General features: G+C 37.8%; 1 protein-coding gene across 2 annotated transcripts in view; it reads right to left on the reverse strand.

Annotated features, from left to right (window-relative positions):
- Window positions 1-685: 685 nt before the first annotated feature.
- The window catches only part of GMPS (guanine monophosphate synthase), a 37,877-nt gene continuing 23,011 nt past the window's right edge, over window positions 686-15,551 (reverse strand). The window contains exons 8-17 of one of the 2 annotated variants that reach the window (XM_068954980.1): window positions 15,360-15,511; window positions 14,533-14,706; window positions 12,854-12,959; window positions 11,737-11,852; window positions 10,591-10,716; window positions 9,458-9,573; window positions 7,540-7,670; window positions 5,443-5,615; window positions 3,934-4,031; window positions 686-2,809 (exon numbers count right to left, since the gene is read on the reverse strand). In XM_068954980.1, the coding sequence (XP_068811081.1) occupies window positions 2,716-2,809; window positions 3,934-4,031; window positions 5,443-5,615; window positions 7,540-7,670; window positions 9,458-9,573; window positions 10,591-10,716; window positions 11,737-11,852; window positions 12,854-12,959; window positions 14,533-14,706; window positions 15,360-15,511 (1,286 nt within the window). In that variant the 3' untranslated portion in view covers window positions 686-2,715. Of the gene's footprint in view, window positions 2,810-3,477; window positions 4,032-5,442; window positions 5,616-7,539; window positions 7,671-9,457; window positions 9,574-10,590; window positions 10,717-11,736; window positions 11,853-12,853; window positions 12,960-14,532; window positions 14,707-15,359; window positions 15,512-15,551 lie in introns of those variants that run through there. The other variant, XM_068954979.1, reaches the window with a different exon arrangement.

The raw sequence follows: 15,551 nt of genomic DNA on the forward strand, positions 1-15,551 counted from the left end.
CCAAGTCCTGTAACGGGAGATCTGCTGCCCAGGCTTCCGAGACCTTACACAAGTCTTTGCTCTGAAACCGCCTCTCTACGTCTACAGTGCAAGCGTACCTCAGCTTAAAATCCCTCACGAGTCTTGAAATTGTGACCCACTGCTTAGGCTAAGTATCATCAAATAAACAGACTTTCAGAAAGGATTCAAGTGCAGACCACCGGGAACAAGAAACCCGCCACAAAACAACTGCCAGTGATAGCTACGTGCGGAGGAAGTTCGGACGAGGAGACGACGGCGGAGCATCACCAGTGCTGCGGGCAACACCGCTCGCTGCATCCAGGCGGATCAGAAGCGACTTCTAGCGCAGAGCCCTAGAAAAGACCTCTCCACCACCCCGGGGCTTCACTGATTTCTCTGTACACATTCCGAGGAAGAAGTTATATGCATTTATCATAGCATGTCACGGCACAAGAGGATGCCATGGCCACTGCCACAGAGCAGCCCCGTTACCCGCAGCGCGCCCCGTGTCCGTGCCGGCAGGCGAGCGCCGTCCCCGTCCCCGGCGGGGCCCTGCCCTACCCCGAGGGCCGCCTGCAGCCCCAAGGCACCGCTGCCACAAAGCGGGTCTTCAACGCAGAACGGACTGCCCCTTTATAAAGCAATTTCCACGTGGAAACGCTAGAAAGTAAAAATCACACAAGTGTTCAAACATAATATTTTTATTTGTGGATAAAAATTAAGGCTCACAGTACTTTATCATTTCACAAGCAGAAAAATGTTAAAAATTGAGAATGATGGGGAATACCCCCAATACAAATTCCTCTAACTGCTGACATGTTTTACCGAAGACCTGGGGTGAACAATTGTACAGGGCAGCTACAGTTATCAGTTTGTAAACTATGTGCTAAATATGCTTTTGAAGAAATGCAAACAGAGTCTTAATTCTCTCTGCACTTCTGGCTGTTCTATATACACGGATTCCGTAAAAACACTCAAGAACTGCTGGGCTGATAACATCAACCTCCCCAAGAATAACCCAACACTTCAAAAATGCATGGCACAGCTGTTAAATCAGGGGAAAGATATTTAAAGACTACAAATTTTATTTCAGTAAGACATATTTTGTTCATAGTGCAATCATTTGTGTCTAAATGTTTCAATATTTACCTTCTGGCTTAAAAAAAAAAAAAGTGTATGTTCCTAAAGAGCACAGGAATTGTTATCAAGCTCCATCTCATTAAAAACTTGAAAGCAACCATCGTGATTAAAGATGTTAAAAGCATATGTCAGACTTCAGCATACACACTGTATACAGGTATACATTATACCTATAGTTAAGATGCAAGTCTGACAGCAGGACTTCCAAGTATGCAACATGCAGTGAAAATAAAAAAACCCTGTCCAAGTATATCCTAAGGTTGCAATCAAGACAGTTGTTATAAGCCCCTGAACGCTAAGGACATGACATTATGCAAGTTCTCTTGCAAGTTATGTCCTAACTAGGAGACTACATACTGCAAACTCATTTACAAAGAGGCCAGCTAAGAGTGTCTCATTAGAGTCAAAAATTAAGTTTAAGAGGCGCTCTGAATTATTCAGATTATTTCTTTAGTAATTCATTCTTCCATTTTGCCTGCTTGCTCTCAAGTTAACAGACAAACTGATGACGGCGGCAGCAGCAATAGCAAGCCTACTTACAATAAGCAACAACTGCTGTAACATTAAAAGGCTGAAGTATTTCTGCATCACACCAAAGAGATTTATTTCTTGTGGTCGCACCATTTATGGACAAGTCATGAAACCAACTACCCTCAGCTTTTTCTGACAAAAAAATTAAAATGTATTATAAAGGCATAATTTAATTAGGGAGCTTTCTTTTGAACTAAATTACATTAAGAATTAAGTTTGTTTTCAACAGAACCCATACTGTAATAGATTCTGTGCCAACAAACATTGGTTTGCAGGGCTTTTGACGTGACAATTTTTAATAGATCACAGTCCAGTAATAAAATAACATTTATATAAATAATACTTCACTTACGTAGCAAAGAGCTCATCCAAAGAGCTCAAAGAGGTTATAAATGGATGTGTTAGAAACACTACCCTTATTTCATAAATGAGACAAGTGAGATACACATAGATTAAAGTTAATTTGCCCAAGATACCATATCTGCTAGGAGCAGAGCTAAGACCAGAAGGCATTTTTTCCTAATTCCAGATTATGTTCTCCAGCCACTAGTCTGCTGCCCTCCTGTACACCTAAGTTGTACAGAGTATTTTCAAAAAGCAGCAGAGGGCTATAATATGCCATCTCCTTCCCCAAATGAAAGACAACTTTCTAGTGACATAAGCAAAAGTATAAACAAGTTAGCCATATGCGATAAACAGAAATGAAACTAAATTTCCATAATATAAGTGTAATTAGTAAGTGTAAAAACAATAAAAAAGTGTGCAATCAAAAGAATATAGAATAGACATTTTCGGTCATTATTCCAGTTCACAAATCTGTATAAGTGGAAATATAAGTAGATACAGCCACTAAATACACCATGTTACCAAACAGCTTAAAACAAGTTCAAACAACAGTTTAAAACAAGCATCTCTCCCCACGGAAACCAGCAATTTGACAGCTGAATGAAATGCAACCATTTAGAAAGTGGCTAAAACAATAAACCTGGGTATGTAATGGAGGTTGTAACAGCCCAGGTACCCTGTAGGCACCCAGCAAGCTGCTCAGGTCCAAATCCAAGTGTTACAGAAATTATACTTCTGAAGACCGCAGCTGTAGGACAGTCTCAAAATTCTCAGGCGGATGGAAATAGCTGGCCTGAAGATAACAGAAAAAGAACAGCTGTCCAAAGTAACCACATCTCTCCTCTTAAATTATTGCTTACTTAACTAAACAGCAGAATACAAATGACTGAGGGAATCTACATTGATGGGTTAAGTCCGCTCCGATACCATGATTCCACACTAAATGACTATAATGCTTAAAAGCTAAGTACAATACACTAACAAGTTTTTCCTGCAAAAGCAATGTGTAGAAAATAAACTGTTATCAAGTAAAACAAAAACAAATAGGCTGTGAAGGGACTATTGCATAAGCACTGAAAGACAGAAAGAGAATTCACAGATCCAGTAGCTCTGGTGTAACAGCTTTTCCAACTTCACTCCCATTTTAACTCTTCTATCGGAACCCCCAAAAGCACGCGCGGACAGTTCATCGGCTGCCGTTTGACCCATGCATACGTGCAGTAAGCGTATAGTGAAGATCAGTAAGTGCCTACACGTTTGTTATCAACACACACACTTACCGAGCGATGCAAGAGGGAGCGAGTACAGAAAGAAGACAGAAGGTCATTTCGTAATACTCTAGCACTGCTCTTTCGGGACTCAGTGTTATTGCCACGGCCTAACACGTCAAACAATAACAGAACAAGCTTAACAGTACACAACAGATACACATTAATTCCACAACTCAACAGTACCCACCACTCCATTTGGCAAAATATTTATTTATAATAAATCTGTCCAAAAGCAGTTGGTCACATAAAGTATTCATTTTACATTTTTAGGCTGTAACAATGATTTTCGTAGAAGTAAATAAACTGTCTCTTTTTACATGGTGTACAAAAACAAAGAGACATCGAAGTGACAGTTAACAGTAAAACACATGAAAACAAGAAGAATCAGTAAGACAAAGGCAAAAGCAATAGGAATCTGTCTGCGCACAGGCAACGCTGCCATGATTATTTACCCGTACAAATCCTCAGCCCCACTTAGGTATCCCCAGCACAGCTCTTAACTGCAGATTTATGCTCCAGGAGAGGAATCAGATGTAATGTAGCAGCTCCAGTCACTCTTTTCACAGTACTGCATGTCAACACTGGGAATGGTTTCTGATATGGTTTAAACTGCACACAGTACTTCAATAGAAAAAAAGTTAATTACTCCCACTCTGTAGTTCCTGGTGGTTTTGATGTCAAGTCATACATCACCCGCGAAATGCCAGGAATCTTCTTAATCTCCGCCACCATTTTTAACACAACCTATCACGAAAAATCAGAACAAAGCACATGAGAACAGACCTGATGAAACTATCCTAGAAAAGAATAAACAAACAAAACCATTCATGCTAATTTTGTATTTGTGTGGCAGAGAAGAAGCCTATAGTTACTAGCACGTAGCCACCAATCAATAAAGAAAGATAATTTAAAACATCTAGCTTCGTGATCTCTCAAGTTATATTTGGGATTTGTCGATTTTTGGCACTGATAATAAACCAAGGTGTCAGCTGCAATACATTTCTCTTAAGGTAGCAGCTTTTCAGCTTCAAAACTGTTTTATAAAAAAGTTTAGCAGGAATAATAGGCTGGCCTGCTTTTTTATCAACCATTTTCACAGCCATCATCTCCAGTTAACCCACAATCAAACACAACACAACAGCCAAAGTGAAATGCTGAACTTTTAAACTGAAAAAGGGAGCCCTAAAGATTAAGAAAAATCATTCGCAGAAAGAAAAGTGTCCAAGGCAAAGAGTTTCCATTGACAGTTCTCCAGAGTTCACATCAACTAGTTTTAGCAGAAGTACTTCTGGACGAGATTGGGAATTACGCCACACGCTGTTGATCCTTAACAACGGTAAGTTCAGCTTCCTTAAAAACTTCACAACTTGCCGTTGTGGAACTGCAGGTTCCACACGACAAACTGCTTTACAGGGTGAGCATGAGTTAGACAATGCAATGCGTTGCTCTCCATGGAAAAAAAAAACTTTTTTTTTTTTTAAATGAAGTATGACTATTTTGCCCCATAAATACACATTTTCCACAGTCTCTACTATTTTATTACCACATTATTATTATTAGTCTTAAAATTACTGTTTTACCTCTTGAATGTGTTTGTGCAAAATTAAAGAGCAAATGAATCTTAATTTTATATAATGGAATAGTTTACTTAGCAGCATAACCTTCAACCATCTCTTCTTTAAATTGACAGGCTGCATTAAAGTGGAAGGCTTAATAGCTACATACAGCTACAAAACATTGCTGATATGATTTTAAAGTATGCAGAAAAAAAAGTCAATTCTGTTGTTCTCACATACTACATTTCAATAGATCCAAAATACTCAAAATTGTGGACATTGATTAAGTTTCCAGAAAAAGTGCCTAAACTTGAGCTCCCAAATCCTTTCAGAACTCCGATAGAAAGCCTTCTCCTCCCTCAAGATTGTCATAGCCATCAGAAAACACTGCCAGCTTCTCATTTTATTACACATTTTCCCCCTAAACCAATACATTCTTCCTAACCAATACAGTGAAAAAGAGACAAAAAAAATGCAGTAAGATATCAAGACACAAGCAATTAAGAAAGGGGGAATAAAGCCATAACAAGTCTTCCACAGCGACAGATCATGTTAGAAAGAACAAATCTGAAAATTACAAATCTGAAAATTCATATTACCTCTTCTGGAACCTCATTACCAGGAGTTGCTGCAATACCAGTCATGAAATCGCTAGTAATAAAAGTTCGAATAACCACGGATCTTTGACAAGAAGGTTGCTTCTGTAGGGGGTCTCGATCAAAATGCAACGGTGTCAAAATTATTGGCATCTGGCTAATTTTTCCGGCATAACCTTCAGAAAAATAGCAGCACAAGTACTTAACTTTTGTTTTCAAACACAAACATGGCGAAGTTGTGTGGAGTTTCTCACCCATACTTGAAATGATACACTAAGGGCTATATTTACACAGATAACCTGCAGCTGAAGCATAGTTCGGGAACTTTTTCACTACCACATTTCAGAAGAACACACTGGTTATACAGATTATTGGTTTCTACAGTCAAACTACTCAAATTGTCCCTTGCAACAATCTTAATCATTCATGGACATGCAGAACAAAACCAGATCATCTCTCAATTCCTGTAATTCAATGATGGCAATTTCAGATCTACTTTCCTTCCCACATAATACGAGCATGGGATTTCATCTATTCCCATATCAAGCCCAATTAATAGTCAGTGACATAAAAACACATCTCTGAGATAGTTTCACTCATGAAGACTAGAAGTAAGATGACAGTGAATCTCTTGGTAGGGCAATTTAACTGTTAATTATTGTCACTATTACTTCCAGAGAAAGCGTCTCAGTCCCTTTGACATATTTAAAAGAAAGCTCTGAAGTATCTCAATTGCTGGGGGTTGTTAAGGCAATTCCAAACCATTATCTCAAAAAAAAAAAAATTTTTTTTTAAATATGTCCTTCTGAAAACCAACACACAGAACCTCAAATTTCACTGTTTGAATTATTTAGAAGTTTGAGACTCAGGTATGGCAAACTGCAGAACCACTCTAGCCCTGACACAGTCTCATCCCTCTGCTTGCACTAGCTCGAGCTTTTGGTGCAAGGTAAACAGTCAGGAGTACAGGGAGTCATTTCACTAAATGAGTCAAGGCTTATTTTTGAGAGCGATTCATTCGCTCAAAGGCAAGTGTCACCAAAAGTCAGTGAGACTGAAGCCTACAATTTTACAAACACTGACAGTGTAATCCTAAGCATTTTGAGGCTATTTTCCTACAAATTATTGATAACACAGCCTTGCAAACAGAATATCTATTTTCAGAGAGAAATGTACTTTATAACTTTATCTACACAAAATATAAGCAAATCTGATGAACTGTTTCCCATGCACATCCCACCTTCAGATGTGATTAAGTTTAAAAAAAAAAAAAAAAAAAAACACAACCCTGCTCCTCATAATTACTATATTCCCAGACTCATTCTGTGTAGCCTATCACAGGGAATTGAGTATTCCCTGGATGTCAAGGGTTTAAAGTATTACTGTATGTTAGTTTGAAGGGGATCAGTTTACAAATACAGCTTTTACTTTAAATTCAAAAATATGAAACCACTTTGGTCACAGAGAGTGAGCATCATCATCACCATGAGAAACTTCGTATAGGGGCTCCTTTCCAAAACCACACACACACAAACACACAAAACACACCTCTGAAAATATATCAAGTTTCTTCACACAGTTTATTTACTTCAAGCAAATACTGATGACTCGGAACATCATGGGAAAGCAGTAATTTTGCTGACTTTCAGCTGGCGAACAGTACTTTTGGCATAATCTTACACTGCAGTGCTGCATCTTACCTCCAAGCTGTACCAAGTGTCAGAAGTTAACTTTAATCCCTACCAGAAGAAGAAGGTATTTCTAGAAGTGACGAGTACTGTAGGAAAAACTTTTAGCTAATTATGAGAAGGCATTACTCTGTTGCAAGAAAGATGTTATTTTCAGGTGCTTTGTGAAGAACTACAAAGTTAAAACTCTAAAATCAACTCTGCTAGCAGAAGGTTTAGCAACTCCTGTCTTTCAGTCATCAGACTCTGGAACTTTAAGCCAAGGCTCTTGCCTGTCATCTCATTAAAGTCATAACTTTTTGGAGATATTCAAGAGCCACGTTATAGATTCTGACTTGACTTCTATAACTACATCCAGTTAGGTTTCCAGGAATTTTGGAACAAAAACCTAATCTATATGCTAAATACCTACCAGATTCCCTGAGAATATTGTGAGCCTCGAAATCAGCCTGACGTAAAGTGCTGAGGACTCCTGTTGTCAGGAAAGTGGGTGTGACATCTGTAGGAGGTTCTTTGACTGGTGGACCGAACACATACACAACTCTGGAAAACAAACCAGAGAGTAGGAAAATACATTTTGTGTACATGGAATAAAGCAGATTGCAACACTAAAGATGCAGTTTTTAGGCAATGAAGACAGTGCAACCAGAAAATAAAAAAGCATAATATCTGATTTTGTTCCTTATTGAATAAGAACTTCATATAATTTGAAGGATATATTTTATAAACATGACATACTTTATTAGCTTTGGAAGTCAAATGTATTAATTTATTTTGGTTTCCTAGAGACTAGCAATAGCCTCAATATTACTTATTCAAAAGAATAATCCTTCAAAAAAAAACCAAAATTGTCAACTCAGTGGTATCCCAGAGGGATTTTTTTTTTTAAGTTTTACTTTGATGCCAGTTAAAAAATCAAGATTATTCTAAGAAAGCTACTTAATAAATACTTACAATATCTATCTTCTCTCCTGTGAGGAAACCATCAAAAGCATTGTTAAAGTACACCTTGTTGTTTAGAACTAGCTGTATTTTCATCACAGGGCATTAACACTCATTTAGATTTATAACAGCCATAATAAACTTCCAAATTCAAATTAGTCACATCAGCTTTACCTTTTTAATCTCGTTCACTGTGTTTTATATGTTGTGGAACAAAAAATAAAGTACAATATTGTCTGACTATCCTCACAAAAAGGCTTTTGTTTACTATGACGAATTCATACAAGTTGCCTAAAGTCTGCAGTTACAAACCAAGAATATTTGTCTAAAATCCAAAGCAGAAAAATATGCAAGCTTTACATTCCATATTTTTGTTTGCAATATAAAGTCTGCAAGCATAGTTGGGCAGAAGACCAACTATTTCAGTGCCCTCCTCAAACTGCCAGCTGCCTAAGCTGCTTTCAGTGTCCCTATAAACACCAATTCTGAGAAACATATCCCAGTACTGCAGAACTAGAGAGGTGGCATAATCACGGGAGTAGCATTAAATCTACAAACAGGATAAAGAACATAGTAACGCTGTAAATTAAGCACATACTTTCAAATTGCACACGCACTCCTGATTTCAGGGCTTTCACTCCATTTTGTAAAGTCTAAAGGAGTATCGTGCAATACAAGAGTTCACATTAAGAATGCTACCTCTTTCAGTAGGCATCACTTATGCAATAAAATTAACTTTCGCTATAAGGAATTATAAACAGTTTTGTCAGAGAAAGTCTACAGCCAGGCAAGGAGGATATCCGTTCTCCAGAAGAGTATCCAAATTCCCACAGCTTCCAACATCTCTCTCAACCTCCAAAATAACTTCCAGCAGTATAAAACCTTGTTTCCATCTCAGAAGAAGCTTCAGCTGCTGGAAAAATCATGCAACCAAATAGCCAGAGGAGGCACTTTATTCACAAGAGAGCTCAATTAAGGTTATACCACCTAGTGCTGGAACTTTTCTTTGTGCCATGAGAGCTAACAGTTCCATGTAATCTGCTTTTTTGACACAAAACAAGGAAAACGCTGCATGACATCACAACTCATTAATAGGCTTAGACTCTTTCAAATAACACTGCTTAAGTCGCACTGGATTTTGTCTAATCGAGGGCTCATAATGGGGAGATAGGCTATCAAATTATTTTTCAAGTTAGCAACTCCAGAAACAAATCTAAACATTGATTTGTTGTGTGTGTAGAACTTCTATATAATACATCCGTCCAACATATAAAAAAGTTATACCGCAGATTAACTACAAGAGGCTTAGAACGCATAGGCATTACATCCCATACGTTAAGTAGATCATTAGAAATAAAGATATTCAATGCTGAACAGAGAACACTTACCTGTTTATATTGTGGCACATGCGTGGTATGAGTCTGGCAAGAAACATAAGAGACTCCCAGTGTGGAGCATCTTTACTGGAGATCCCGCAAACATAGCTATACGAACGACAGTCCCCCTAGAAAAAAATAGAATAAAAAGAAATTTAACTTGAAATTTGCTGCCAAAATAATTCACAGTACTTTCTTGTTCATCTTGTAAGCTCTTAAGTTATAGAGCCATACTTTGGGTCAGCATTTAATAGACACTGATCTGCTGAAGTCCGTATGCTTAGAGATATCAACTGGAGAGAAAAAACAGAAGATAGACCTCCCCTGAGCTAACAAGAGCGTAGAAAAGAACAGGAAAGCTTTCAGAATGGACATGCGTAAGATTCCCAGAAGACAGAGCTCGATGGTGCCCTTAAACTATCAACAGATAATCTGAAGAGGACAAGTGACAAAGTGTCTTCCTGGCTACTCAGGAAATTGTTAAGTTATTGCATGTCAACCCATGAAAACGCCAGATCAGTGTTTACTGACAGACAAAAAAAAGATATAGAAATGAAAAACATGAAATTCAAAGGACAACCCACAAAAATTCCCACAGCATCAGAAAAGGACTGAAAGGAAAGAAAACAATACGCCACTGTGACGATCCAAATATTTCCATATCCTGAAAAATTTGCACTTCTCTGGTTCCTTTCCTCTCAAAAATAAGGATACAGTACAAAGTACAGGAAAGGGCAACAGGGATGATTCAAAGGTATAAAGCAGCTTTTCTGACTGACCTAGACTGGGACTCTTCATCCTTGAAAGGGGCAAGAGGATTACAGCAAAGGTCTACAAGATCATGAACGTCAAAGAAACTGCCTATGAAAAAAGTGACCAGCATTATTCAGCCTCTATTATTTCAGGTGATCTGATGTCCTCAAATACGATATCTGGCATCTACTCAAGTGTGCTTTCAGGTGTCTTGAGACCCTTGCACTACCAGAAGTGACAAATGAAAATAACATGGTTAGCACAGTCTTTTGAAGTTCGTTTTCTCGAGTCAAGCCCTTTATTTTTACTCTTACAGTACTGGTTCTATGTTTAATTACAGCCTGCCAAACTGCTAGGCAGAGATTTAACATCCCTAGAATGAATCCACTTACCTGCACTCCCACAGTTTTGATTGGTAACAAGAAGGCATTCAGTGAATGTAGGCTTGTAATCTGCATCAGCTTCTCCTGGTCTTCTTCAGTTGTACATGCTTTGACCCTTTGCAACAAAGTATGTGGCTGTGTAATGATGCAGAAAAATAACTTTTAATTAAAAGCCCCCCAACCACTCAAAACTTATACAATGCAAAAAAAAGAAAAGCTTAAGCTGCTTAAATTTAGTCCACATTTACACCTTTAAACTATTCACAAAACACTTCTCACTGAACAACCAAATTTGAGCAAAAGCACTTTTATCTGGTTAGGCTGCATGCATTTTAACCTGAAGCTCTCCAAGCTAAGAGGTGAAGCTCTTCTTCTATGCTCGTTCTCTCTTTCACACAGCCATATTTCAACATTGTTTGTCTCAGACACAGAAGAAAGCAATATCCTGCTACGATACAGAGCAATTTAACATGCTTTAAAGGAAGTATCTCCCCTTCGTAGCCTGCTGCTGATCAGGAGCACTGTACACTTCAGTGTTTCTTCAAAAAGTTTTGGAAGCTGTTTTGAACTTACGACTCAGCAGGTGTCTGCTAAGGACTTCTCAGCCTCCTTCAGCTCAGCCTAAGGGAGCTTAAGGTAATCACGATGGTCGTAACAGTTAAGAGACTGAAAGTTTAAATGCTGGTGATCAAGCGCTTCCGATTTTTATTTAGGACATTTGGCAAGCACTGAATTCTCACTCTTGCACTTTCATCTAGGCACTTAGCAACTGTTAGTGCATGCAATCCTAGGAAGTTACAGTTGTTTCAGGAAGCAACAATCTTTTGCTGATACTATGTGATTTAAGTATCTCCAGAAAATCTCATCTGCATAAAGTTTAAAAAAAAAAAAAAAACACACACACACACACACACTATTTGAAAAGTCTATAAACTTCCATTTCCTAAAAGTCAGCCAACATTTGCAACTGAATATGGCTCCAAAAATTCTACTGCATTACACAGAATGGCTTCAAGTGAAATGTACTGGAATGTATTACTCCTTAAAGAACACACATGAGTAGTTTTAAACTTTTAGCAGTTTAAACCTCATTGCAGTCTGCTACAGAATGTTCATTCTACTTTCATGCTTATTAGAATCTAGTAATGTTATTACCTTTTTAACACTTGCAGAAAAGTCTGCAACTATTTTCAAAATATTGTTTGTTTCAGGAAAGTCTTTGCACACATAAGGCTCTTCAGCACATATCACTCTGATCGCTAGACCAGGACCTGCAATGCCAAGTTAAGAAAACATTATATTAAATAACATGAAAGCAGACATTCATCTAAAAAAACATAGCAGCACCTGGAACAGCAGGTTCATCACTAAGTATGGTTTGCTTTGCCATTGTACCTATAGCTAAAATGTCTTAGCACTTTACAAGATAGAAGTATACAAGCAAATAATTTATTGATTAGAAATACTGCTTCAGAGTTTAAACATTAATTACATCTTAAATTGGCTGGTTGTTTAAAGCAGCAGTTAGCGATGATGAAATTCTGCCATCCTGTTTGCCTTTACTGGGCAACTTGGATGAAAGAGTTATGTCATTGAACCTCCCCTGTTTGTAAAGGCCCCTGAAGGCTGTTTGACCTTAACTACTTAAGACAAAAGTACATGCATTTTGCTGGAAACGTCTCAAGATACCAGTTTGTTTCGTTTTGTGATGCTAGCGCATTAGCAGACCAGCCTATGCTCTCTGCCAGTGACTACTACACACCCTGCAGGAAAATTTTTAAAACATTTACAGAAAAACATACCCCTCCTAAAAGGATTTGGACTTTGTTATATTATACACTTTGCTGTTTTCTGGTCAAGAATTCTTGCTGTTATTTTCCGTGCAATCATTTTGAAAACAGCAACTGCCCCCTTCGCACGACAGGCTAGCATTTGAAGAAAGATACATTTAACAGCTCAGACAATATTCAGCTGCACTTCACTGCTAAATCTTGTTTACAACTAAAGAAAGAAATACAAGTAAAGGAAAATTCAATTATAAAACTTTTCTTTTAATCACTTTAAGTGATATAGCTGCCCTCAAATAAGTCTTTTTCCTGAAAAAAAGATTTTGCTTAAGTAAAAACCTTGGTAAATCCACTCATTTTGTTCTATGTTTTACAGACAAGTTTTTAATGATCCAAAATAAATATATTCTGAAGGTTAAGTATCTCTAAACAATATTAATGTAATCTATAGTCTTTCACTAAATAGCATAGACTGCCTCTCATACCTGGGAAGGGATGTCTAGAAACCAGCTCTTCAGGAAGACCAAGTTCTCTGCCTAGCACTCGCACTTCATCTTTGTGGAAGTCTTTCAACGGTTCTATTACTTTACCCTAAACAAACAAACAAACAAACAAAAAAGGCAAAACGAAAAAACAATTTACTCTCTAGCCTATCTGTTCAAATAATATTCTAGTACAGCCTCAACCATTTAGGTTATAGCAGTCAAATTGGCCTGCTTTTTATAGCATCAGCTTCCAATACTTGCATAAACACTAGAAAGAAAAGGACATGTGAATGTAAGCTTATAAGACAGTTAGAGGATGGTGGAGAAGACAAGGAAGTCGACGTTTGTGCCAGAAGTACAAATGGCTCAATCGGTGTGAGCATAGCTGTAAGTGAGGCTGGTTGTGAATATCTTCAGAAATTCAGTCCTTTCTTCTTTTCACTAGACATCAAACCGATCTAAAAACCTTGAAAAACTCTTGCACAGTAATGAATATTAAAAGTTTGGGTCTTTAACAGTTACTTTCTGTCCTGTGGTTTGTTGCTTATGTAGCACTCACTAATAACCGAGCACCTTCCAGCAGGGCACCATGTAACATCTCATGTGTTGGTTCTTTCTTAGAGTATTTCAAAATACAGCTAAAGAACTTACCATTTTACTGTTAGAAGAGGCAAAATTGGCTAATCTCCTACACTTGCATCACATGCTAATACTTAACAACTCAGCACTAAAATGACATTCAGAATGCTTTCTTCTGCCACCAGTTCAACTTGCCATGTTTGTATCATCTTCAACCTGCTGGTCTTCATCCACAGATGTCCATATTGGGCCATTTCAGAAAGATATAGGAGTTCTTAAAACGACAACTGGTAAGCAGATTGTGTGCCACCAGCGTGTGCTGGCTTTTGCAATCTGATCAGTTATCTGCATGGTTACCTAGTAGCTTCATGCAGAGGCTGCATAAGACCAGAGAAGAGATCTCTGTAGGTACCTGAAGGAACTGTCCTTACATTTCAACCCATTTAAGTGTGTTATTCTCATTCCATCTCAAGAGAGAGTAGACTATTATGATCATAAATGTTGAACTCTACAAAGAAGGTCAAGAGAAGGATAACTTCGTCATCTTTCTCAACAGGAGCTGATTATCATTTCACTAAAGCACTGTCACTGCTCTTGCTGAATCAGTAATGTGCCAGATCTGGACTATCAGTATCATCAGAAGAGGTTACCCCTTAACTAGTCTTCAGAACAAAATATAACAGAACAAATAAAAGTGACCTATTACAGAATGAATTCAAACTGAATCAGACCAAAGTGGTTTGAAAAGTCTTAAACGTGTGTGTGTGTGTGTGTTTTTAAGAGACAGAGTACAGAAATAGTTTTCAGTTTAGACTAGTGTTCACCCTAAATGAATCTAGGCTCAATCTGTTGACATTTTTTCCTAAAAACCAATGTTGGCCAATACTCAAATAATTTTGACAACACTGAGAACCTAGCAACTAGAAAGAACTGTAATAAATTAAAATATACATTACAACAGAATCTAAAGGGCCTCATCAGAATAGCATTCCATCAAGATGGGACAGTTACCAGTGAAACAGAAGTTATTCAGTTTTCACAATCAGCTTCACATTTGTGAGAACTAGAAGGATACACCCAATATCCTCATTTTCAGTTACCTCTTCTCGTAGCTTTCTGATCAGTTCTGTATCATTATGATGAGTTTTTATGACTTCAGCTTTGCCACTTGCAACAAGGGAAGCGCTTTCAATGAGATCAGGTCTGAGGGTGCCCTGAGCAAGAAAAACCTCTTCAGGTTTCAGATTCATTTCTCCAATAACTTCATTGGCAATCTATAAGGTGGAGAGAAAAAACAGAAAAGTGTTCTGATTTACTTTTTAGTTATGAAGTCTGAGGGAAGGTTACAAATTGCACCAAGAATGCAACCGAACTGTGGAAATCTCTGTATTAAAAGCATGAGTAGTAAACAGGAAGACTCATCACAAGAGTAGCCTATTGCTGAAAGATGCCCCAAATCCCATATTTTGCTGAACAGCAAATGAAAACTGTATCTTCAGAATATAGAAATATCACTGGTCCTAGAAAGGTACAGACTTCCTGCTTCACCAATATTGATAGCTGACAGAAGAAAAACAGTGCATCTTCAGTAAAGCAACAATAAAACGCCAAAATTCACATCCCCTATCAATTTGGTAAAAGACAGGTTCTTGAAAGGTTAAGCAACAGAAGTGAAGCACCAATCACTGTTATATCTAAACATGACAGTGGATCTAGTAAAATGCTTGTAACATTATGACCGTTGACTGACTTTCAGAAGTTTTAAGCTTTCTTCAGATAACGTATTAACGGCTTGTTACGTCATCCACAACGTGTATGAACCACTGATGTCACTGAGCGCACAGTGCTTTAAAAATGAAACAGTCTGAGCTAAGAAATGTATCTAGAAATGGTATCACTTTAAAAAGCAAAGAATTATAAGCATTACCTTCACAAAGGTGTCACCAATAATTTTTCTTTTTTCTTCAGGACTTGTAGTCATATTTAAGGTCTTGCTAATCCTTTTACGTGGAGTTCTGTCTTCATCAGAGATTGGCAGAGTCGTTGTACCATTATAGAATGAATGCGCTGCATTTACCACTGCATAAGATTACAGGAATTTGTTGACAAAGCCAATAGA

The sequence above is a fragment of the Struthio camelus genome, chromosome 9 (assembly GCF_040807025.1).
Source record: "Struthio camelus isolate bStrCam1 chromosome 9, bStrCam1.hap1, whole genome shotgun sequence".
Taxonomy (NCBI): Eukaryota; Metazoa; Chordata; class Aves; order Struthioniformes; family Struthionidae; genus Struthio; species Struthio camelus.